The sequence below is a fragment of the Rhizopus microsporus genome, assembly GCF_002708625.1.
Source record: "Rhizopus microsporus ATCC 52813 unplaced genomic scaffold scaffold_31, whole genome shotgun sequence".
Lineage (NCBI taxonomy): Eukaryota > Fungi > Mucoromycota > Mucoromycetes > Mucorales > Rhizopodaceae > Rhizopus > Rhizopus microsporus.
Window position 1 is genome coordinate 62,613 of NW_019671946.1, and position 22,594 is coordinate 85,206.

Here is a 22,594-nt window from a genome sequence, read left to right on the forward strand (position 1 = left end):
CAAACTTGTTTTGATAGCCTAAGCTCGCTTTTATTATTATGAAAATTAAATATTACAGTTATTTACAAGATGTCTTTTTAGCAAATAATATCCTTTTTTCGTTTGAATGAAAAGGAGAAAGAAAAGAAGAAGAAAGGGGGGGGGGGGGAAATAGAAAGGGGGCATGAAAATGAAATGATGAAACATGATGTATTTTGGCTCAACCAGAATAAAAAGTAGTACCAGCCGTTCCTCTTGAAAAAGATTCTTGAACCAGATCGACTTGCTGACGGAAAGCATAAACTTGCGAGGGTAAGAACCGAATGCATCTAACGGGTATTTCTTTATATTCTCTAGGCTTAGTGCAGAATTGTCCGAACCCTTGAAGGGCTTCATATTCATCCGCTGTGATCACAGTGGTTGTAGTGTCATCTGTCATGGGTGACATACGCTCATCGTCTGTGGTGTCTGATGTTTCATCATTTAATTGCTGGATAGGCGTTGATAGCTCAATACATCGTGTACTGTTTGAATCCAATTTTTGAAAAAGTGGTTTTTTAGGCGAGTCCATCTTTTTTTGTTCAACAAAAGAAGCGGATGTATTTGGAGGTGAAGGATATGGCCATGGATAAGGTCCCTGTGGAGCTAATACAGAGGGAGGCGGGGGAGGAAGTAAAGGGGGATAATGATAATAATGTTCCTGAACGGGTAATGGTGGTGGCAGAAGTGGCCGTTGTTCGTAAGGAGGTAAATGATTAAATGGCTGCTGAAATTCGATTTTAGGTGACCTTGGTGGTACATTCACCATCATATTGTCGTCAGGTACGGAAGGTTTCTTTTCTTGAAATCCTTTCTTTCTATTACGATTATGTGTATGTGTATGCTGCATCATGTTATCAATACGACTAAATGTACGATCACAATTAGGTACAATACATTTATAGGGTTTCTATTCATTATATTTTAGTTTTTTTTTCCTCTCTCTTTTTATATATTTTTATTTTATACCTCGCCAGTATGCTTCCTAGCATGTCTTGCTAAATGTTCACTTCTAGAGAAAACCATATTGCAATCACCATATCCAGTACATCTAAATATTTTGGGTTCGTTACGTCGTGTTCTTGTCGTTGCTGTTGCCGTAGTAGTAGTCGCTGTAGAAGTAGTGGTAGTAGTAGAAGTGGTAGTAGTAGTAGTAGTTGCTGCTGTTGTTGTTGCTGTCTTTTTCTTTGGTGACATATCCTCTCTCTCTCTCTGTCGCTCCTCTCTTCTATTATATTTTCCCCTCTCTTTTGTTTCAGGAAAAAAAAAAAAGAAACTATAAATAAATATAGAAAAAGAAAGAAAGTAAAAGAAAATGATGAGCTTTAAAAAATAACAGGAAAATATTTTTTTATAGGCCCGTCATGCAATGAGTCCAGGGCAAAAAATTTTTTATTATTTTAAGCTTCAGTCAAGTCTTGTCTTTTTTTGATCAATGATTTATAAAATGAACAGCACCCGAATATCTTTTTTTTTTATTTTTTTGCTATTAGAAACTTGTTTACTTTTGTTTTTGTTTTGTTTACCTTGCGTTTTGACCATATCTTTGTGAGGTGATACAGGTCACTTTATTACCTGCTATACCAATCTGAGAACCAAACCGTGCCTAATATTTTAATTTTTATTATATTACTTCAGGCACACAACAACAAAGCCAGCCGAGAACTCCTTTTTTTTTGGTGTGTGTATATTTACCAGCCCTTTATTGTTCCTTATGCATTCTAATCGATCATTCAATAGTTGCCATTTATAAACCCTTCCTTTCTCTTTTTATATAATCAATTTAAGCTTTTTTTTTTTCAATTGTTTATCTATTACCTTTTTCAGCCATTGGTTCACCCACCCATAATTCTTGATTGACAATAGATAAAGATTGTCCTAAATGACCTGCATTTGTTCTTCCCTTTAACGTCTTTATCAATCCATATTCCATATCAACTGCTTGGTTTGATGATAATAACTTGTCTAGATCATATATTCTCACTGTACCTGCTTGCCAGTATCTTTGAAATCCAATGGTGGTTTCCTATTCAACTTATCAATATATCATTCAATGCATCTCTTTCTTCTATTAAAATATACTTCAGAAGGACTTGATATCGCCAGAATATCTCTGCTATCAGTCACCATCGCTCTACACAACAAAAACAGGTTGAGTTTAGTACGACACTAAACTTTAAAAGCGAGATCACAAGTTTTGTGGCGGAAACGTGCGATTCCGACTTTCAAGCGTATTACCTTCCAAATTGCTGAAACTCCCTTACACCAACCATCGTCCATTTCAGTTGATTGGCTCTATCAAATGCATATATCTTGCCTACTCTTTGTTTTCTACCTTGGCTATATCCTGGTGCAGAGATTATCAACATATCTTTCACAAGTAAAATCGTTTCCCCAAAATGGTCATAAGAGGCTGGATCCATATTGGGATTCTCGATGATGATGTCAGGTTGTACAAGAACTGAAGCATAATCACGTCGGCTTTTAAAAAAGTACACAATCCCTGACTAAAAAAAAAAACTTGTATTAGTGGCTTTTCTTGTATGTAAGATGTATGTAGACTTGATTTTTTCTTTTATCTTTTTTACCTGAAGATAATCATTAGAAGGACAGAGGGGACACCCAATTACTAAATCAAGATGTCCATCTTGGTCTATGTCGATAGCAGCCAATACGGTGCCTTGAAACGGGAGTTCAATCTGAACGCTGGGTTCTTCGGAGAGACCAATCCCCTGTTGTCCAAAATAGATGAACACCTGCCCTCCATTCTCCGTGGGGCAGGCAACGGCTAAATCATCAACGCCATCCTGATTGAAATCAACCGTGACCATAGCCCATCCAAAAGTTCCTTCTTTCCCAGCCAGAACAGTCTCGGTTAGTTTAGTCAGATCCTGCTGAGTACCAGAGAGCGATCTCTGGACAGTATTGTTGACAATAAAGACGGTTCCTGCCTTGTCATGATAGGGGGCTGAAATCGCCGTGTCAAGCTGTCCAGTAGCACCAAAGTCCCCAAGCACAGTCTGATGACCTACCCCAGACGGCCAGGACGGAATGGTCAAAGTGACTAAATCTTCCAGTGATGTGCAGCGAGAGGGAAATAGACGGACAAAGGGCGCTTGAAGCATGGCCTGATACATGCTTTGTGTTACAATGATGGGTGTACCATACTGACTTTCCTTTTGACGATCACTATTTTTCATTGCTGTTGTTAGCGTCAGGACACCTGTGGCTGGGTCATATTCTGTTTCTATCTTGTTATTGTCTTTAAGTTGCTTTATCGAATTGTGCAAACACCGTGGCTGGGGTGTGCTGCTTTGGTCTCTCAGTGTGTTAAAATAACTAGCGCAGAGAACATCTGGTTGACCATACGCTATACCATGTTCAAAGCCATCGATCATTTGCGAATAACATTCAGATACACTTTTTGACATGTCATGTATACCTGAATGGCCCACAAACATTAATATATTAAATCAAGTGTATTCTTGAACACATACCTCCTCTGTAGTAATCGTACAACTCTTCTACTAAAAACGGACTCCTTGCGCCATAGACACCAAACATCCATTGTCCAAATTCGGCATTTATTTGTGCAGCTGCATAAGCAGCTGTCATACAATATTGTATGTGTTTCTCTGAGGGTATCTTTACAGAGGAATCTATGTATAATCTTTTATATATTTCAACCAAATCCCTCGTGGGAACCTTCCACGTCTCATTTAAATAAGACAGCCGGCTCGAATGCCGTAATGTAAACTCTCCACCTGTGTCAGCAGCCATATGTGCCTCTTCAAAATTTCCATGAAAATCTGAATTTGCCAAGGCTACAATGAAGTAATCTGACAACCCGCCTAGGCTATGCCATTTGACATCTGCCATACCATGAGACATGGTAGATAGAATGAATGATATCAGCCCCTTATAATCAAATCAGTCCATAACTCAGTTCTCTAAAAAAAAAGCAGTCATGACACATACCTTCACATGAGGGTTATTATGGAATTCAGATTTAGGGTATACTTCTCGAACATAATTTACTGCTGTCTTTATAAACGTTGGCCAATGCGCTTGTTATTAAAAGCATCATGAGTTTCTTGCATTTTTTTTTATTCTTCTTCTTGTGTATCTTACCATCTTCTGACTGCTGATTATAACCAAGACAGTTGTATCCCCTTAAGAATTGTTAATACTTACTCAATTTTTTTAATTGCTTATTACCAGTCAGGGAAAAAAGAACCTGCCTGTGAATATCCAGGGGAATCAAGAGCTGTCTGTTTATATGTTCGATATAACTCATTCTCAGGCTTAAATCGATTTAGGGCTTGATAAGTCACTTCATTATGGACAGCACTAATAAAAAAAAAGTATATGTGTATAAGGGACCAATGAAGTCACTTTTCTTATTAATACCATATTACATTCCGCAAGAATCTACCAAGGTCCAAAATTGCAGCAACATGAAAAGAAACCAGCAAGGAATGGCCATGTTCGAAATGAGTAAAAGTTAGGCAAAGAAAGAGAGGGAAAGAAAGAAAAAATATAATTTTATCAAGAGCTTTGATTTTATTCGATAAGCATTTGGCTAAATAAAGTTAAAGCATCTGGTCAGATTACCGCAGGATTCTCCTAGTCATTTCTGGTAGTCATAAATTCAATGCGACTATAGTCACAAACTCAAGTGACATCGATGTGTGTGAGAGTGTAATGCATCAGAGGGTATGATGGACAGGTTGCCCAATTCATTCATTGACTGTAGTATTGAGAACTGATTTGCATTCCTCTTTATTAGTTTTTCTTATTTCATTAAAAACAAATAGTTTAGAGTTTAGGCTCATTTATGTCATGAATTACACCTAAAAAGTTACTCCTTTATTTGACTCTGTCATTTACAGTGCCTTACAAAAGAACCAAATATGAATCCAACGACTATAATCTTGGATGTGTGTGCACATGACTTGCTTGTACACCACTCAAATGAGTAAGAAACACTGAGAGAGAGAAAGGACCAATTATGCGTCCAAGTCGTACACAAGATTAAATTGTTATTGTGTGTAAGGTACGCACAAATGCAAATGCTTATATTAATAAGCGTTACCTTATTCCTGTTGCATGAATTAATTTACCAACTGCATGGATACTCCCCAAGTCACATAGTGTGTCTTTTTGATCTTTTTCCATTTAGCAAGGCCCTGTACTTCTCTATCATGCTCAGATGGTTCATTACTGATATAAACATCGTTTGTCAGGTTAATAGAACATGAGGCAGATCAAGGTGTCCTAAACGAGGTTTTTTGTCATGTTTCATCTTTTGCTACAGTCATTGAGTGGTCATGAACAGCCGTTTAGATTCTTTAATCATACTCCAAGGTGACTTTTAATATTCCTCAGAGAAAAATATGTCAGTTATTTGATGCTATTTAAAAGTATAAAGACCGTATTTATATTACGTAGGTCGTCTTTACAGTGTGCAAAAGTATTTAATTGTTTTGTGCCCAGGATGCCCTCAAATCTCGGTTTAAAAATCTCGGCTTATTCCTGACGTAGGTACAATAGTCTCTCTCTTAAAACGTCTGCATTTTTTTTTCTACAACCATTCTCTCACGAGGCATAATAAGATGATGATACATATGTGAGCTCAAGGTTTCATAGTGCCCAAAAGGTAATTCATGGCCTCTGTCATTTTCATTGACAACATAATTATGTTTCGTAGTAATAAAAGCATTAAAATATATACGCGGTAAAACTCTTTGAGTGATGTAAAAAGGAGGGTAAGAAGGTTAATATAGCTAGGTAGCTCCTTGTAGATCAAGCATTGTGCGACAAAGATTTTCTACTCTTGTATTCATTTTTAGGAGCTGGTTTTAATTTATGCAAAAAAAAAGAGTGCACGTATCGCATAGTTATAGTTCCCATTGTTACGGTTGATATGCAACACAACTAAGCATACGGATGTATTGTGTTCCTGACATTGAACAGCCAGTTACGATGATTGTTTGGTTTACCATGCTTTAGAATTGATATAATCCATTACCGAGCATATGTTGAAGTGTTCCTGAATCCTCAGTTTGCATATGACTTTGCAGTAACTAGTGATCTGGGCATTGGACGCATGTGTGGAATGCAATTTTGTTTATTTACGGAAACACCGATATGGTTCATCACTTTACTACCGCGTGTACGTCATTTGTATATGAAAAAAGAGAAAACTCAATGCCTCCTTTATAACAGGTTTTGAAATGACCAAAGTGATAAAGTAATAGATCCACTCTCCCTCCTTTTTTCCTAAAATTAGCTATAAATTGTCGTCGTTTCTTCCATCTTCTTTCTTTCCCTCTTTAGAATCTACTCATGTTACTTTACTCATCTTCTTTTATTTCATTTGCGGTCTTGTTAACAGCAACAGGTATATCTGCTGCCAGTTTAAGAAAAGACCTGTCGTCTGTCTGCGCTGCTTCCAACCCAAGAGCACAAAGAGTGAAAGAATCTTTTATATATGCTTTGGATGGTTACAAAAAGTGTTCATGGGGTCATGATGAAACCTTGCCGGTAACCTGTCAATTCTCTGACTCAAGGTAAACTAAAAAAAAAGGAGAATAATGAATCAAACAAGATTAACTCACTTTATAAAGAAATGGCTGGGGAGGTATAACCAAATTTAACCAAAGTGGTCAATTATATAGATTACTGATTTGTTGCTATAGCTACTCTCGTTGATGGTTTAGATACTATGCTCATCATGGGTTTGGAAGATCAATACGAGGAGAGCTTAGATTTTTTAAGGACGGTGGACTTTACGGTATCCAAAACGCCTTCTAAGGGATTCGAGACCAATATTCGGTACCTTGGAGGCTTGCTAGCAGCAAACGATTTGGAACCCAATCCTTTGCTTGTAGAAAAGGCTGTTCAACTCGCGGATGCTGCATTGGTTCCTCTATTTGTTGAAACCAAGAAAGGTACTAAAGTGAAGGTGCCCTATACTAACATGGACCTAGAGACGTAAGTTTAATATTCATTCCTTCTTCTCCTTTTCTGGTGACTAATTTATTCTCTGCGGGCTTTAGTGGCGAGCCTATCCCTGATAAAGAGATCAATCTTGCTGAATTTGGAACATATACTATGGAGTTCACTCGATTATCCCAAGTTACTGGAGATCCAAAGTATGAAAAGCTTGCTATGGACCTTGTACGCGCTGCTATTGAACAGCCTACAAAGATCCCTGGTTTATTCCCAAACACGTGGAGTGTCGATCCTTTTGAACCTGTCCAGTCTAGTAAAATTATTTTTATTATTGTTAAAATATCTTTATTAATATTTGTTAATAGGTCTTATTAATGTTGCCGGCGGTGGCGATAGTTTCTATGAGTATCTGATAAAGAACTACCTCTTGCAAGAAAAAAAGGACGAGAGTTTATTTGAAACATGGCAAGACTCTGTTGAAAGCATGGAAGAATATATGCTTTCACCAACAGCTGAGGACCCCTCTATTCAGTTTGTATCAATGATCAGTAACAGCTCTGTCTATTATGTCTCGCAAGAACTGGTAACAATCATCACTTATCTTTTGACTGCCGTTATCTCATGTATTTCAATGTAGATTTGCTTTTGGCCAGGCAACATCTTATTAGGTGCAAGCCAACTTGAGAATCATTACAAGAAGAGAAAATATAGAAAATTCGCCGACACCTTTTTAAAGTCGTGTGTTGAAACTTGGTTAAAGACCAAAACAGGCATTTCTCCTGAAAGTTGGAGATGGACACCCAAGGATAAAAGTTTGGAGACAAAGCTCAATACATTGTTTGATAACACGTTAAAGAGTGCACACCCTGATGAATCTCAAAAGTTTAAGCATGACTCTCAGAGACCGTTCACTATTGATAACGCTATTTATGATTTACGCCCAGGTAATTGTTATTCATCAAGTCTATATTAAAGCGAATGACTAAATATGCTTGTAACAGAAACAATTGAAAGTATCTTTTATTACTATCGTCTCACAGGAAATCAATATTTCCAGGTATAAATAATATACATATTTATAAAGAGAGACAACAAGGCTAATGGCTCTATTTGTATGCAGGACCTTGCATGGAAACTATATTTGGCTATTGAAAAATACACCAAGACAAAGTATGGATATACAGCTATTCATAATGTAGATGAGGCACCTTCTCCATTAGAAAATTTCCAAGAAAGGTAAGTTATTCCATTCATCGAGAGCTTTATCTCATCTTTCTATAGTTTTCTGTTTGCTGAGACCTTAAAATATCTCTATCTTATTTTTGCCAGTGAAGATTGCATCTCTCTGGATGAATATGTGTTCAATACCGAAGCTCATCCTTTCAAGTTACCTCAACCCATTTCATATCAACTTTAAAACTAATAATAAAGAAAAGATTGTGTGTAGAAGAATCCTTTTTTCTTTTTTAATAATAAAATATATTACAATTCTGGTCTATGCTGTTTCTCTTTTTTTTTTCTTTACATAGTCGCCATTCTCTTCTTTTCATCTATGCTTATTTACCGAGTCTCTTTCTCAAGGCACGAGTTCTCTTTCTTAATTTTTTATGTTTGTGCTTGTTCATCTTCAAACGACGTTTTCTAAGTACACTTGTCAACTCTAGTTGTTCTTCAACGCCGGTAAGGGGTGTGGTGATAGGTTGAGGAGCTGGTGGTGCAGAGAATGGACGAAGGCGAGAAACATAATCCGAAATACTGGCAGCAGCTTTAGTCTCTTTGACGTCTAATGAATGCACAATTAGTTTGTGAAGCATATTTGCTCAACACAGCTCATGCTTACTGTGACCCAATAGTTGAATGCTTTGTGCGTTGTGAACTGTAGGAAGAGTAGAAACAGCGCGCTGTGTATTTCCAGCCCATGTGGGAATGATTGCTCTACGAACAATATGTAAAAATGAATGACCAGAGAGCACTCTTGACAGCATAGCGTAAGGAAAGAGGGAAAAAAATACAATGGCCCTTGGAAGTTTTGATTCACATAAGCCACCCCTGGCGGGTGCGTCCTGGGGGGTGCAATAAACGTGTTTTACTGCAGGCGGACCATGTTCGGTCCGGAAACTGCAGAAGCTCCTACTTTTTTTTTATATGCCATGGTAACGAGAGTGTGTGGGGGGAGAATAAGGTCAAAGAAGCTTCACGCAACGGGCATAGCTCCTTCCTTTTCGTTGCAATCTTGATAGACCATGGTACGATAGAATATAGAGAGGATGGATGATAGATTATGGATGGATGAACTAACGACGTTTATTATTGTTTAGTCTCTTGTCGTCCCCGAGAAAAATCACGTATGTTATTGTGTACTTTAGAAATGTCAATAGAAAAACTAAATCTTTGTCTAATTAACAGTTCCAACACATTCTCCGTCTTTTGAACACCAACGTTGACGGTCGTGTCAAGATTCAAATTGCTTTGACTTCCATCAAGGGTGTTGGTCGTCGTTTCGCCAACATTGCCTGCAAGAAGGCCGATGTTGATCTTACCAAGAGAGCTGGTGAACTTTCTAGCGAAGAATTGGAACGTATCGTCACTGTTCTCCAAAACCCCACTCAATACAAGATCCCCACTTGGTTCCTTAACAGACAAAAGGATATTGTTGACGGCAAGTCCACTCAAGTCATTTCCAACGTTCTTGACACCAAGTACCGTGAAGATCTTGAACGCTTAAAGAAGATCCGTGCTCACCGTGGTCTCCGTCACTTCTGGGGCGTTCGTGTCCGTGGTCAACACACCAAGACTACCGGTCGTCGTGGACGTACTGTTGGTGTCTCCAAGAAGAAATAGTAAGTGGATATAGAGAAAAAGGGGGGAAAGACTAAAAGTTGCTAATTGTATTTTTAGAACATCTTTTGTGTCTTTTTGGCATCCATTTGAATGTTGCATTTTAAATGAAAATAAAAAGGACTGTTTTAATTCAATTGATTATTGGCAAAGGTCCAATATGCCTCTTGTTTTGACACATCCAAGGAATCCTTTGAACTTGTTTCAGGCTTTCTCTTACGGTAATATGTGCCCGATTGGATATTATCACTTGTTGCATAAAACACATAATCATCTGTAGCTTCTTGTTCACTAGTTGCAAAACTCATCCAAGGTAGAACGTATTTCATGATCAATCTTAACATGAAGCCAGAGTGACGATTTAGCTCTGTTGAAGGCACAAAACCCGGACAGAAAGCAATCACAGGGATCTGTGGATATTTGCGAGACAGGCAATACGCGTTCCACAGCGTGGCCAACTTGGATATGCGGTAATACCTCATAGAGTCCCAATTGTTGGCCGTTGTTCCTCGTAGATCCTCTATCTGCACATCTTGTGGAATACGCGATTGTTCTGTTCTGCTGCCTCCGACCACGTTTGGATCGTGGAGCGTGGATGTGACGAATACGATCTTTTTGGCTGGATTGTTGCTTTTCTCTATAAACGGCAGCAGTAGCTGGTTTAAGTAGAGTGGTGCGATAGCGTTCATAAATACTGTTTTTTCTACGTCACCTACTCTCTCAAATTGAGATGTTAATCCACCTGCGTTGTGTATGATCACGTCAAGACAATTCAAATTGAATGTTGTTAATCTCTCCATTGCAGCTTTTATCGTCTTTAATTCAGTCAAATCCAAGACAAGTTCAAATAAATTTTGGTTACGAGCAGCATCTCTAACAATCCATTTTCTAGCATCACTCAAGGTCGACTGTGAACGACCGGTGATGATAACAGTATGACCTTGTTCAATGAATTTTTTAGCAGCCAGTCTTCCTAAACCGCTTGTGCCTCCAGTAATCAAGATAAACATTGCAAAAGAAAAAAGCAACACAGAGCACTTGATTTACGCCCACATATAAATCAAAAATGTGCAGCAACAAAAGTATGCATCGTTTAATCTGTTTGATACATTTTAATAAATATCAAAAACTGTTTTTATTGTTTCTTTAATTTACAACATAAATGATTTGTAGAAGGGAGGTAGAATGACTAGTGATGCGTGGGAAAAAAAAGGGATTGAATAACCCGAGCTTTTTAGTAACGGTAGTGGTCAGGCTTGTAAGGACCTTCAGCAGGGATACCAAGATATTCGGATTGGACATCAGAAAGAGTGGTAAGCTTAACACCGAGCTTTTCCAAGTGGAAACGAGCAACTTCTTCATCCAACTTCTTGGGAAGAACGTGAACACCAACGGTCCACTTTTCGGGTTCAGTCCAGAGAGTGATTTGAGCCAAAACTTGGTTACAGAAAGAGTTGGACATGACGAAAGAGGGGTGACCAGTGGCACAACCCAAGTTGACGAGACGACCTTCAGCCAAAAGAATGATGTGCTTACCGTTCTTCATGGTGAAACGATCAACTTGAGGCTTGATGTTGACAACGGAGGCAGCGTTGGCCTTCAACCAGGCAACATCGATTTCAACGTCAAAGTGACCAATGTTACAAACAATGGCATCATCCTTCATGGCTTCAAAGTGACGACCGACAATGATATCGCGACAACCGGTGGTGGTGACGAAGATGTGAGCTTCTTGGACAGCTTCTTCCATGGTAGTAACTTCATAACCTTCCATGGAGGCTTGGAGAGCGTTAATAGGATCAACTTCAGTGACGATGACACGAGAACCGAAGGCACGGAGGGCAGCAGCACAACCCTTACCGACATCACCGTAACCGGCGACAACGGAAACCTTACCGGCAATCATGACATCGGTGGCACGCTTGATGCCGTCGACGAGGGATTCACGGCAACCGTACAAGTTGTCAAACTTGGACTTGGTAACGGAGTCATTGACGTTGATGGCGGGGAGCTTGAGCTTACCGTTCTTGAACATCTTGTACAAGTTGTGGACACCAGTGGTGGTTTCTTCAGAGAGACCCTTGATACCAGGGATCAAGTGAGGGTACTTTTCGTGGACAATGTTGGTCAAGTCACCACCGTCATCCAAGATCATGTTCAAAGGTTGACCGTCAGGGAAGAAAAGAGTTTGCTCAATACACCAGACAAATTCTATATATATTGTTTAGTTATGCTCACTTTTTCTTGTCTCAGTAGGCTTACCTTCATCAGTTTCACCCTTCCAAGCATAAACGGGAACTCCGGAGGCAGCGATGGCAGCAGCAGCGTGGTCTTGGGTGGAGAAGATGTTACAAGAAGACCAAGTAACTTGAGCACCAAGAGCAATCAAGGTACGGATAAGGACAGCAGTTTGAATGGTCATGTGCAAGCAACCAGCAATTCTGGCACCCTTAAGAGGTTGAAGAGGACCGTATTTGCGGGCAATTTCCATCAAACCGGGCATCTCATTTTCACTATGGACAGTTCATTAGCAAACTATTTTCTCATACATATCCTTTTGTCTAAACTTACGCAATTTCGATTTCCTACAGATTGAAGAAAAAGAAAAGAACAGAGTCAATGTTGATGAACCTAACAATAAGTGATAAAAAGTAATACCTTCAAACCGAAAGCAGCTAAATAAAAACAATAAGTAAACCAATAGAATCAATCAATAAAATCTATTACCAAGTGAGATATCAGCAACCTTGTAAGGGATCTTTTCAGACATATTTAATGATGTTTAAAACAGAAAAAAAGAAAAAAAGCCTAACGCGTATTTAACAGCGATTTCTTTTATTGTGAAGCCTGAAAAATTTTACTTTACTCTTCCAATGAAAATCAGGGATCTGGGAAAAGCGGCCTTAGTCTCCGCTTTTTTACTGGGTGATCATTTGATGAATCTCATCTCCTACTGAGTAGTGTTACATTGTTTACAGTTGAATAGATTTAAAGGCATTGAATTGCCGATGAGCCTAATGTAACCTTGATGAAAGAACTAACAAGTGGCGGGCGCCTATTTGCTTAGACCCCTTTTTGATCAATAACCCTAAATAGATTCATTTTTCATTGATGAGGAAATAGTATGTTCTATCAACCATGAAGGGAGGGGGGAGGTGTATTACTGATAGACTATTGATAAGCATTCTCTTTAATGTACCCTCTAGGAGACAATAGCCTGCTGATGTCATGTCGTGTGTAATCAGCCAAGTATGTGGTAAAAACACTCGACTATAAAAAACGGAAAGAGAAGTGACAATTCTTGTTTTATTCAGGATTCAATGGCATCATAGAAAAATCCTGATCCTAGCCCAGGAGGAACAGGTGGAATTTCCACTGCGCCATGTGGGATCTCTACTCTGTCGCCTGCTATCTGAAGTAGCTTTACCTTGACGCCTACTTCAGTTAAAGTATGGAAAAGTTCGGCTGTCTCTTTACTTATGAATCGATTGTCCAGTAGCATACTAAAGCCATCCTTCCATTCCGCTGCTTCTTTTGCTGAAGAGCAATGGAATTCAGCTAGTGGCAGATTTTTGTCATTGTATAATGCAAAGGATAGATTTGTATTACTACTACTACCATTTAGACTACTACCATTTAGCAGATCGATAGATGACCCTGTTATTGAGGAAGCTGCGGTTGTATTGTGAGAGAACCCAGCTGATGAGAACTTCCTTATCGGCCTTATTTCATGCACTGCGCTAAGGTCTATACGGTGAGGTAATTTGTCATAGTTTCGCAAGACAGGCGCAATTCGCTCTGAAAAGTCACCATACATGATGCATTTTTTAGAAGCACTAAGTTTATAGTATCTCCATTTTTTCCCTGATGCTGTTGATGGTGCATTCATACCGAGTGCATTATTTGATGATGTTGACCCAGAAGATGGAGTGGATAGTAAAGGATTATTATTACTCACTATCACTGACATTCTGGGAGTAGCAAGCGGACTAGGAAACCATGCACCTTCAAGTAAGCAGCTTATTCGCTGCTTTTTCAAAAATTCGTAGGATTGTTTAGAAAGTCGTGAACGTAAATTACTGGTTCAAGATGAGTTAGAGGCGCGAGATCACTTTACTTTTTTCTTTATTTTACCTTATCGCATCTCTTCCTAATAGATCATCTGCCCACTCCAATTCCTTCAATCGACGGTCACGGATCACTTGATAAGGTGTACCAAACATACTCCTGTCAAACTCTTGGACATCTTTTACTGCATCGTTATTAAGTGTGGATCGAAGCTGACTGCGTACGAGTGCTGATACTTTGGAAAAATCATAAGTGGAAGCTTCCATGTCATGAAAAATTCTGAAAAAGGTTTGTAGTGTGGTAGCATGAACATGGTCAAATTCGAGTATAAGCGGTTGAAACACAGCTGGTGTATCTAAAAGAGCAACCGTTAAGCTCTTATTGATTCACAATGGCTTTCTAACTTACTGGAAGAACTCACGTTCCAGTGGCTACATAATAGATCAGTCACTTCAATACTGGCCTTTGCAAAGGGACATCTTTTTCCGTCTGGCCTATGAATTTGTTCCAAAATTAGCTATGAGCATAGCGCGTTTAGTTAAAAGAGTTGTCTGTGCTATCTTTTTTTTTTTTTTTTTTCTACATACTTTTGAAAATAAACCCTGATTATTCATTACAAAAGAATGCATTTCCTCAAGGCCAAATACACCAGTTCTTCCAAATTCTCTTTGGGGAACTTCAGACTAGACATAATATGAGTCTTTTTCTTTTTCTTTATCTCTTTGCTTACCGAAAATCCAATCTTTTTCCATTTCTTGAGTCCAGGTACAGCTATGCCATCCACTTTGGCAGCATTCCATATATCCTTTAACATACTGACATGATAAGCATTATATGTTGAAACCGCCACATTATGTCGCTTATTGATATTTTGAAGATATACAGTTTGGTAATCTAGTATCATGAGCTTTAATGCATCCGTAGGATGATTCTTCATCAACCTCTAAATTATCTATAGTCAGAACAGCAGCAAAGACTGAACATCAAAAAACGTACCAAGACATTCTTTTTTAAATTGGATTTTTCAAAAGTATTTGACAGCTCACTTCGATACTCATCTGTGACGTGCCTTAACATGGCTATCAGTAGAGATAAGCTTGCTGTTGATAACAAGTATTCTGGACTTAACAATCGCTCGACAAGTGTCTTTATCAAGTCAGGCTCCCTTTGCATTGCTCTGTGAATTGTAGGGTATCCGAAGCAGTCGATGGCTGGTTTTGTTTCTCCTTCTGTATTTTTGTTGGCACATACGAGTTTTTCGAGAATAGCTATGGCAGGACGTGCGATTGTCGATAAAGGTTGAGTGACTACAATATGAGTGATGATGGCAACGAAGTCGTCATCGAGTGTTTCCCAGCCAGAGTTATGCTCCATTAAGGAAAGAAATGAGTTGAGAGCATAAGCTAAAGTGTTTCCACTTGAGTTTCGAATGATTTCGCATAAAGAAGCAAGACCTCCTCTTTCCAGAAATTCAGTTGCAAAATCCTTTTCCTAAATGGTGTATCAGAAATAGTCCTTCAATTAAAGAATTACTGGTTTTTTTACTTTCAAGTATCGCTGAAGAGAGAATGTAGTGATTTTTAAGGATTTGTCATCCATAGGTGTCAGTGGTTGATTTGTATATTCTGATAGACTAAAGCCAGAAGAAAGCCTCTTGACGAGGTATTCTGCTTCTTGAGGTGAAGGCTGTTTGTCCAGATCATATGCTTGTGCCATTACAGCTACTGATAAAAAAAAAGTGGGAAAATAAAGTTAACACGTGGTGAGTGATCCAAAACAGTGTCTTTAAGTGATCGCTTAAAGAAACTAAATTATTTATCCGGCGCACAGACGCATAATCACTGTTGCAGCCCTTTAAACACATTAACAGTGAATGCAGTTATTATTGTTCAACCTCTTCTATTCTCTATATAGAGCAATAAGAAGTATCTCCAAGGTACCTATAAAGTTACAAATTGCATTCTACATCAATTGCTACGCAACCGCATTTGTATGTCTAGGACGTAAAATGAAACCATGATTACAGAATAAAAATCAAGGTATATATCACAACGGATTGCATAAAATGAGACGTAATCTACATGACGTGTAACCAGCACATCAAGCTTTATTATCATTATATTGTTATTTACAATGGTTACAGAACAGTTGTTGTTAATTTGAAAATGAATAAGAGGATGATGAAGAGAAGGAAGACTTAGGTCTTGGTGTAGATATTGAGTGTAGAAAGCGTTTAAACCTCTTTGCTAAGGACTGGAAATGCTTTTCTGTTGAATTAGGTTGTGGTGATGAGCATGGCAGAGGTAAGGGCAACGTTGACCTTTGATCTGCTGAAAAATTAATTGGTTGACTATTTTCAGGTATAGTCAAATAATGCTTGGCTAGTGAACTACTACTCTTGCCTTGCAGTATTGGATCAGAATTGGCAAAATAGGGGTTGCAGTATATAGAGGACGATTGAGTAGACGAAGTTGTTGTTGCAACCTCTCGAAGCATGAATTCAGAAGAATATATATCAAGTTCTGTAAACCTTGAAGTGTATGAGGACATGTGAAGAAAAGCCAGAAAAAAATAGTCTTTCTTTTTTTAAATGATCTTATACTGTTCGCCAATTGAACTTTTATCCATGACACCACACCAATGTTTGTGTTTCAGACGATCACTGAATAGTAAACCCCTTAGGTCTGAAACACTTTTGAAGTCAGTTTCTATTTCTGACTTAGAAACCAGTGTTTTTCTCAAGAGTAGAACAGTGGAAGATAAATAGAATAACTGTCTAATTGTTGCATGTATTACATTCTACAGTAGGATATACTTTGCTGCAGTGTGCTCCACTTATTGCTCTGAAGCCGTTGATGTTTTAAAGCTTGTCCTATTTTTTATCTCTTTGCTTTCTATAAATATAACTTTAAGATCTCTATGACCATAAAAAGAATAGTTAAAATAGCAATTTCATCCGAAAATAAAGAAGCAATGATCAACATCATATCTTCATCGTGATTGGTGATTCTGACTGAATCTTATACTAATGCCTGGGTTGTCAATTCATCATTGACAGCAATTGAGACATGCTACAGGGAATTCTAAGACTACAATGACATAGCATACATACAAGTGTCTCTTTGAGAAACAGTTGATTCTCATTTTACATTATACTACATAACTTACGTCATAGTCAGATTTACAAGATACAGCAGAAGAGCTGTGGATACTATTGGTCGTCACCAAGATTGTCTTCTGTTCTGAAGCTACATTTTGTCGCTTTCATTCTATATTGATTTATAATAGTATATAATGAGACTAATACGCAAACTCTTTAAATATTTTAAACTACTTGCACCAAATCTTGCATAAGCTTGGCACTTGTGGGCAACAAATGTGAGGGTAAAGTTATACATGTGTTGGATTCTTAAAAGCTTTACTCAGAGGATACTACTTCACGGAAAACTTTTCAAGTAAAAGCTAAAATGGGTAGTTGTTTTACAGAGATGTTAATGGATTACTAGCACGGTCTTTTAGGGAACGACTGCTACTTGATTCAAATGATAAGATATTTTGGTAATGTAAATATAATATAAGAAAGCATACAGGTAGACATCAGATAGAGTATTGATGCCCTACTATACGGTTAAAGACACTTTATTTATAAAATATATATGACCGTCATGTATACATGATGATTCTATTGTGTCGCTCTGCCCTGGACAGCCCAAAGAATAAAAGAAGTATCTAAAAGCCCCTCGAGCTCGAGGGTGAAAATGTTGTGGCTTGGAGAGAGGGACAGAGAAGTGGATTTTAAGAAGGGAGGGGTATATGAGCATATGTCGCCTACACCTTAAGCAAAGAAAGGGTGTCAAATAAACTTTATAGCGGTTTGCTACATAAACAATTGACAATCTTTTCCTATCTCTAATAAAATGATTGTCCTATTTTTGTAGGCTCTTCTTTCTATATGCAAAATTCGAATGTAAGGTTCTCAAAGGTAAAAAAATTTTCTTTTTCCTTTTCTTCTCTTCTTTGTAATAGTAAGGCAACTACATAAAGATATTAAACTGGAATGGCCTTGAAGCTACTGTCGTATTTACCATATAAATACTTAATCTTGTCGTATGAGGTTACTATAAATCTATACTCTAAGAATGAATAATACAAAGATACTGACAACAGTACATGTTATTAACATATAACGCGATATGCCCAACTATTATTGGACATAGTTAAATCGGTTCCTTAATAATTCTATCTTCATATAAAATGACGCTGTTTGTAATAACGAGCTCTCCCTCGTCTTAATATACAATAAAGAGGTTATATTGAGACTCATCGACGCACATTTCCCTTATTACCTCTTTATATATTCGAGACATATCACAACTACGCTTCTATGGCAAATACTTTAGAATACTAAGGTAAACTGAAACCATCCATTTATTGTGAAAGCAAAGGGGACCTTTTATTGACTACTGGCTTTTAGCAAAATGACTCTATCCTGGTAGTGATATCCCAGCTCTCATGGCTTATAATTTGGTGTCTTTTGAGGAACACAGCTGCTATCTTAATCATAAGAGAACATGTCGCATAGTCACTATAAGAAGTGTGCTGCTCTATACCACCACAGGCTAAAAGGAAGTGGCTAGGCGTTTTCCTACGTTCATCACGTTAATCTCAGTTACATTATACAAAATAGTAGAAGAGAAATGTACACAAATGAAAAGAGAATACTATCATTAGAAAAGCCATGAAGCGATTTCAAGCTTATAGCATCAGCGACAGGCGCTTATACGAGAGATCTCTTTTACCCGATTCAACCCATAAAAAGATACACTTGCACAGAGAGGGCTTTGTTACATGTAAAGTGCGTACGACAAAAGCTGTCATGGAAGCCATCTCATAAGCTTTAGCTATTTAGTAGTTGCTACGAGTTTTTTCATTTATATTAATTTATAGCTCACCCTGTTGCATTGTAGCCACAATCGCAAGGGGCAACGTTTCCGAAGTAATAAAAGAGAGTCACCGAAGTAACTTTATAAAAATTGGGATAAGCTATTCCCTCCCTTCTGAGAGAAAAGCCACCTACTTCTTTAAGCATCATAAAGGTTACTATCAGAATCCGGGCAAACCGGAAAAGCTTGAGAGAAAAAATAGTGAAAAAAGGCCTTCTTTTATACTTTTTTGTCTGTTTACATCTGTGACCTTAAAAAGAGAAAAAAGGGATCTTGAGTTAGAACTGGCTGCATGATTTTTTTTTGTTGCTAGGAAACGTGCCTTTTCCCTGACTTTCTATTGGAAGGTATCCATTAAGTTTCAGAGCCTTGACCATGAGGACTTCCTACACAGCAGTGGGCATTGTATGTATAAAAACTGATATGAAGCTACTGTTTTATTAAAAATGGATTTCAGAAAGAGGATAAAACCATGGCGTGTATGAAAAAAATGATTGCGCATATTAAAAAAGGTATTTACGCAAAGGTTAAAAATAAAATACGTGCAAAGGAGATAAATAGCAGACGAAATACAAATAAGGAGAATAGGTAGCAAGGAGAAAATGTATATAAAGAATTATACAGTTAGTTCTGTAAGAAAATCATTATATATAACTTACCCCGAAGACATCTAGATGTGTCCTAGCGATAACTAGGACGGAGAATCATCGTCTAAGCGTGCTCTAACTTTTGGTTGCTCCTGATCGTCCACCCTTCTTCTATGCCTTGTAGGAGCAACAGCAACCCGACGAAACCTATGAGGAACCATGCCATGTCGAAGCCCACGAAGGATGCGCAAGTAGATGAGATAAGCAGCAACATCCCTGTTCCATAAGCGATATCTATCTGGAGCTGCCATGGCGGGCCTACAGTATAGATCGGTGCATCTACAAGCAGTGTTCAATCAGAATAAAGTCATCCAAGTGATTAATGTATTATTACTTTAAAAGACCATGGCAGACAACCGTAGGATATCGCTCACGTTGATACGGTCGTGGATATGGAATACGACGGAACGTGTGGAGACTTTCGTTGTGGCATGTTGGACAGCACCTACTGGTCTTGTACTCGTGTATAAAAAAGAATTAGAACTCATGTTTCTTGAAGAGCCTTCCGAAACCAAGATCACAGATAGGCTCATGGTACCTACCATGGGGAGCGGACCAGTTTCCCATCATAAACACGGCGTCTTCTCCAAACTTGGCGCGTAAGTCTTGGATAAGCTTTCGATCGGCACGTTGTTTGTTGAAGTACGCTGAAAGACGGATCTTGCGAAAGAAAGGGTATCCATTGTCATGGCTTGTGATGGTATGTCCATAGAATCGACTGAGAACGGCAGAATGTTCAGATATAGCTTGAAGGAAGCGGCCAAGGTCTTCTACGAACATGGTGCTGCTTGGCTGTTGATAAAGGGCTTGCTCAGCTTGAACAGCAGCAGGATCCTGGGCTTTGAGACCTTGCAAGATTCGACGATACTTTTTGGTTTTTCGTGTCTCGCCTTGCTGTTGTTAGTGTACCAAAATTGCACTGGTTGCTCTGGTGCAGGGTTTTTATGTACACAATACAATATATCTCTTCTTCCTGGGCCCACAGGCACTCATCAACCAGAAATCTCTTGATGATTTCGACAGGTTAAAGCGGTGATGTAGGAGGTAGCTTCATACTCCACTATGAACCTTGCTGTGTGTCTTGTTTGCCTGTCGAATATCTTCTTGAGAACCGTGACGCCAACGCCATCAGTTTGAATAGTGCCACGGAATCTAAGTTGCCCACCTTCTTGCGGTTTGAGGGCTTTTGAATCAAGGTTGACAACTCGGCGCCAGGAGCCCAATTTATCGACAGCATTAGACCATTGAATTCCCAGGATGCTTTGGCAGAGAATCTTACTGTCGATGATAACGTAACAAGGAGACCATGAGCGATGGAGAGAAAAATAGTTGAAGACGGGCAAACAACGATGTTCAAAGAGACGAGAAAGTTGATAGATAGCCTTAAAGTGGTTTACAGGGTTACGCATGACATCATAATAAAGTCCCCATTCGCCAAAGTTGTAGCCTTTACCATAAATATCAAAAACAGGCTGAAGAGCTTCAAGAGCTTCTATGTAAATAGGTCCTTGAGGGAAATTGTTCCATATTAATAGGCTGCTGCGAAATAGCTTGCTTGAATATCTGCGCTGATAGAATAATGTCTTGACGTATTTGGCGCTTGATTTCGTCATCATCCATACTTTGTTCAGGCAGATCTTGTCTCAAATCTGCCGTTTGTTGCCATATGGGAAGTAAAGCGTTGAAGGCGCGTCAAAGGTGCTGGCCAAATCTAAGGTGAGCGATCTGTAGTGCATCCTCTGACACCGATGGACATTTGAATATATTCTTAAGTGAGGCCTTTGGAATAGGCGTAAGGTACGGGATATTTTATTATTCAACATTCCTGCTAACAGTTCTTTTTATAGAAAGAGTTTCCTGAAGATTCAGCTAAGCAGCTATTTTCAAAGTAGAGATTAATAGTATCCACAACAACGAACACAAGCACTTTTTAGGATACAGTGAAGTGATAGATGGAGGCTCGTATTTTTATGCCGTGCCCATCACAGACGCCAAATATATGTGATCAATATATGATTTTACCGAAGACCTTGTTAATAAGGAAACATCATACGCCTTTGATAAGCAAATAAATTGCCAGTCGCACAAAGGCGCAATGAAAGCCATGAAGAAAGAAAGAAAATAGGAAAGGATAAGCAATGAAATAATCCAGTTGGAGGACGGCGATGGCTATGATGATTGGGATGACCTAGCAACAAAGCTGAATGCGCTTAATGGCCTGGTCGTGGAGGAAGTTGAGGTTGGTATTGTGCAAATCACGAGGATCCTTTCGTTCACATCTGGGGCGACTCAAGATGGAGGTGAAAAAGAAGAAGCTCGTAAATCAAGCAAGGAGTGGTCAACATCTAGCAGCACAGATATCTTCCTTAATGGCGACTGGAATACAACGAAGCGCGCTTCGGATGGCCTGCTGTCAAAAGAAGATATCATCACCGAGCGTGACCATCTGCAAGAGAAAGTCTGTGATGGTACAGAACAACCACTCCAGAAGCCTCTCAAGAATAAGAAAGAGATGCTCCTGGACTACATGTTCGATGAAAAGACTGAATACGGCTTCGAGTCGGCTGTGGCGTACAGACCAACTGGGTATCGCTGCTCGTCAAGTGTCAGGGTTGCAACAGAGACAGCAGCGACGATTTTGAGGGTCCTACAACTCATGGATATGCTTAGCACGAAAAGGAGTAGAGATGAGAAAGAGTATAGGAACCCCCATCCAAGAAGCAAAAAATCGATGCTGCTGGCGAGCTGCAGTCATGCACACTTGCAACTGAAGGTAGCTCCATACCAAAGCTCTCGGCGCTCCAACCACATGGAGACAAATGATATACAAGTACTATATATATAAATATATGGTCAAAGCTTTTATTAACAATAATCTGCAGAGAATAAAAATGATGGTAAGGGGTGTGCTGGAAGCTAGTTTCAGCGTGGAGCGTGATATGCACATATATCAGAGCATCAAGCACCATTTTGTAAGTAATAAATAAACAAGGGAAACAAACAGATGACATAACCATTATAATACTCAAACAGGATAAACTGAAAGTGGTGAAGCATGGAAAACTACATGGCGTCATCCAAAGCCATGTAGCCTTCCATAAGTGTCTGCTGTACTCTGAGCAA

The 22,594-nt window shown here is 38.8% G+C and overlaps 12 protein-coding genes across 12 annotated transcripts; 3 read left to right on the top strand and 9 right to left on the bottom strand.

Annotated features, from left to right (window-relative positions):
- Positions 1–199: 199 nt before the first annotated feature.
- RHIMIDRAFT_242356 (uncharacterized protein) lies at positions 200–1,215 on the bottom strand (the record flags this gene model as incomplete). Its single annotated transcript, XM_023609757.1, has 2 exons — positions 200–928; positions 988–1,215. The coding sequence occupies 2 exons, from the start codon at positions 1,213–1,215 to the stop codon at positions 200–202; spliced, it is 957 nt and encodes a 318-aa protein (XP_023461409.1).
- Positions 1,216–1,825: 610 nt separating this feature from the next.
- RHIMIDRAFT_242357 (integrin alpha N-terminal domain-containing protein) lies at positions 1,826–4,477 on the bottom strand (the record flags this gene model as incomplete). The annotated part of the gene is made up of 9 exons (XM_023609758.1): positions 1,826–2,044; positions 2,101–2,152; positions 2,257–2,525; positions 2,607–3,460; positions 3,516–3,936; positions 3,997–4,085; positions 4,150–4,190; positions 4,237–4,368; positions 4,437–4,477. 9 exons carry the CDS (start codon positions 4,475–4,477, stop codon positions 1,826–1,828), a joined length of 2,118 nt encoding a protein of 705 aa, XP_023461410.1.
- A 1,889-nt stretch (positions 4,478–6,366) lies between these two features.
- Positions 6,367–8,392, top strand: RHIMIDRAFT_242358 (seven-hairpin glycosidase; the record flags this gene model as incomplete). The annotated part of the gene is made up of 9 exons (XM_023609759.1): positions 6,367–6,590; positions 6,648–6,661; positions 6,720–7,014; positions 7,080–7,288; positions 7,341–7,558; positions 7,613–7,919; positions 7,977–8,032; positions 8,096–8,211; positions 8,257–8,392. The coding sequence occupies 9 exons, from the start codon at positions 6,367–6,369 to the stop codon at positions 8,390–8,392; spliced, it is 1,575 nt and encodes a 524-aa protein (XP_023461411.1).
- Positions 8,393–8,531: 139 nt separating this feature from the next.
- On the bottom strand, positions 8,532–8,960 carry RHIMIDRAFT_242359 (uncharacterized protein; the record flags this gene model as incomplete). The annotated part of the gene is made up of 2 exons (XM_023609760.1): positions 8,532–8,758; positions 8,816–8,960. The coding sequence occupies 2 exons, from the start codon at positions 8,958–8,960 to the stop codon at positions 8,532–8,534; spliced, it is 372 nt and encodes a 123-aa protein (XP_023461412.1).
- A 30-nt stretch (positions 8,961–8,990) lies between these two features.
- RHIMIDRAFT_95749 (40S ribosomal protein-like protein S18) lies at positions 8,991–9,908 on the top strand. The gene is made up of 4 exons (XM_023615926.1): positions 8,991–9,221; positions 9,294–9,320; positions 9,382–9,815; positions 9,874–9,908. Coding segments are annotated over exons 1-4 (465 nt in total). The 5' UTR covers positions 8,991–9,218; the 3' UTR covers positions 9,875–9,908.
- A 33-nt stretch (positions 9,909–9,941) lies between these two features.
- Positions 9,942–10,823, bottom strand: RHIMIDRAFT_242361 (NAD(P)-binding protein; the record flags this gene model as incomplete). Its single annotated transcript, XM_023609761.1, has 1 exon — positions 9,942–10,823. The coding sequence occupies one exon, from the start codon at positions 10,821–10,823 to the stop codon at positions 9,942–9,944; it is 882 nt and encodes a 293-aa protein (XP_023461414.1).
- A 224-nt stretch (positions 10,824–11,047) lies between these two features.
- On the bottom strand, positions 11,048–12,583 carry RHIMIDRAFT_242362 (adenosylhomocysteinase A-like protein; the record flags this gene model as incomplete). Its single annotated transcript, XM_023609762.1, has 5 exons — positions 11,048–12,024; positions 12,076–12,326; positions 12,385–12,398; positions 12,472–12,488; positions 12,541–12,583. 5 exons carry the CDS (start codon positions 12,581–12,583, stop codon positions 11,048–11,050), a joined length of 1,302 nt encoding a protein of 433 aa, XP_023461415.1.
- A 280-nt stretch (positions 12,584–12,863) lies between these two features.
- On the bottom strand, positions 12,864–15,731 carry RHIMIDRAFT_274032 (uncharacterized protein). Its single transcript, XM_023612427.1, has 8 exons — positions 15,712–15,731; positions 15,427–15,643; positions 14,878–15,372; positions 14,612–14,824; positions 14,469–14,564; positions 14,290–14,398; positions 13,948–14,236; positions 12,864–13,892 (listed from the first exon to the last, which is right to left on the bottom strand). The coding sequence occupies exons 2-8, from the start codon at positions 15,595–15,597 to the stop codon at positions 13,124–13,126; spliced, it is 2,142 nt and encodes a 713-aa protein (XP_023461416.1). The 5' UTR covers positions 15,598–15,643; positions 15,712–15,731; the 3' UTR covers positions 12,864–13,123.
- Positions 15,732–16,035: 304 nt separating this feature from the next.
- On the bottom strand, positions 16,036–16,431 carry RHIMIDRAFT_242364 (uncharacterized protein; the record flags this gene model as incomplete). The annotated part of the gene is made up of 1 exon (XM_023609763.1): positions 16,036–16,431. One exon carries the CDS (start codon positions 16,429–16,431, stop codon positions 16,036–16,038), a length of 396 nt encoding a protein of 131 aa, XP_023461417.1.
- A 3,084-nt stretch (positions 16,432–19,515) lies between these two features.
- RHIMIDRAFT_274034 (uncharacterized protein) lies at positions 19,516–20,442 on the bottom strand (the record flags this gene model as incomplete). Its single annotated transcript, XM_023612428.1, has 4 exons — positions 19,516–19,750; positions 19,806–19,919; positions 19,956–20,365; positions 20,392–20,442. Coding segments are annotated over 4 exons (810 nt in total), but the record flags the coding sequence as incomplete, so codon positions are not given.
- RHIMIDRAFT_303270 (uncharacterized protein) lies at positions 20,418–21,147 on the bottom strand. Its single transcript, XM_023614414.1, has one exon. It carries the CDS (start codon positions 21,085–21,087, stop codon positions 20,464–20,466), a length of 624 nt encoding a protein of 207 aa, XP_023461419.1. The 5' UTR covers positions 21,088–21,147; the 3' UTR covers positions 20,418–20,463.
- On the top strand, positions 21,138–22,294 carry RHIMIDRAFT_242366 (uncharacterized protein; the record flags this gene model as incomplete). The annotated part of the gene is made up of 4 exons (XM_023609764.1): positions 21,138–21,187; positions 21,245–21,263; positions 21,624–22,115; positions 22,175–22,294. 4 exons carry the CDS (start codon positions 21,138–21,140, stop codon positions 22,292–22,294), a joined length of 681 nt encoding a protein of 226 aa, XP_023461420.1.
- Positions 22,295–22,594: the final 300 nt, after the last annotated feature.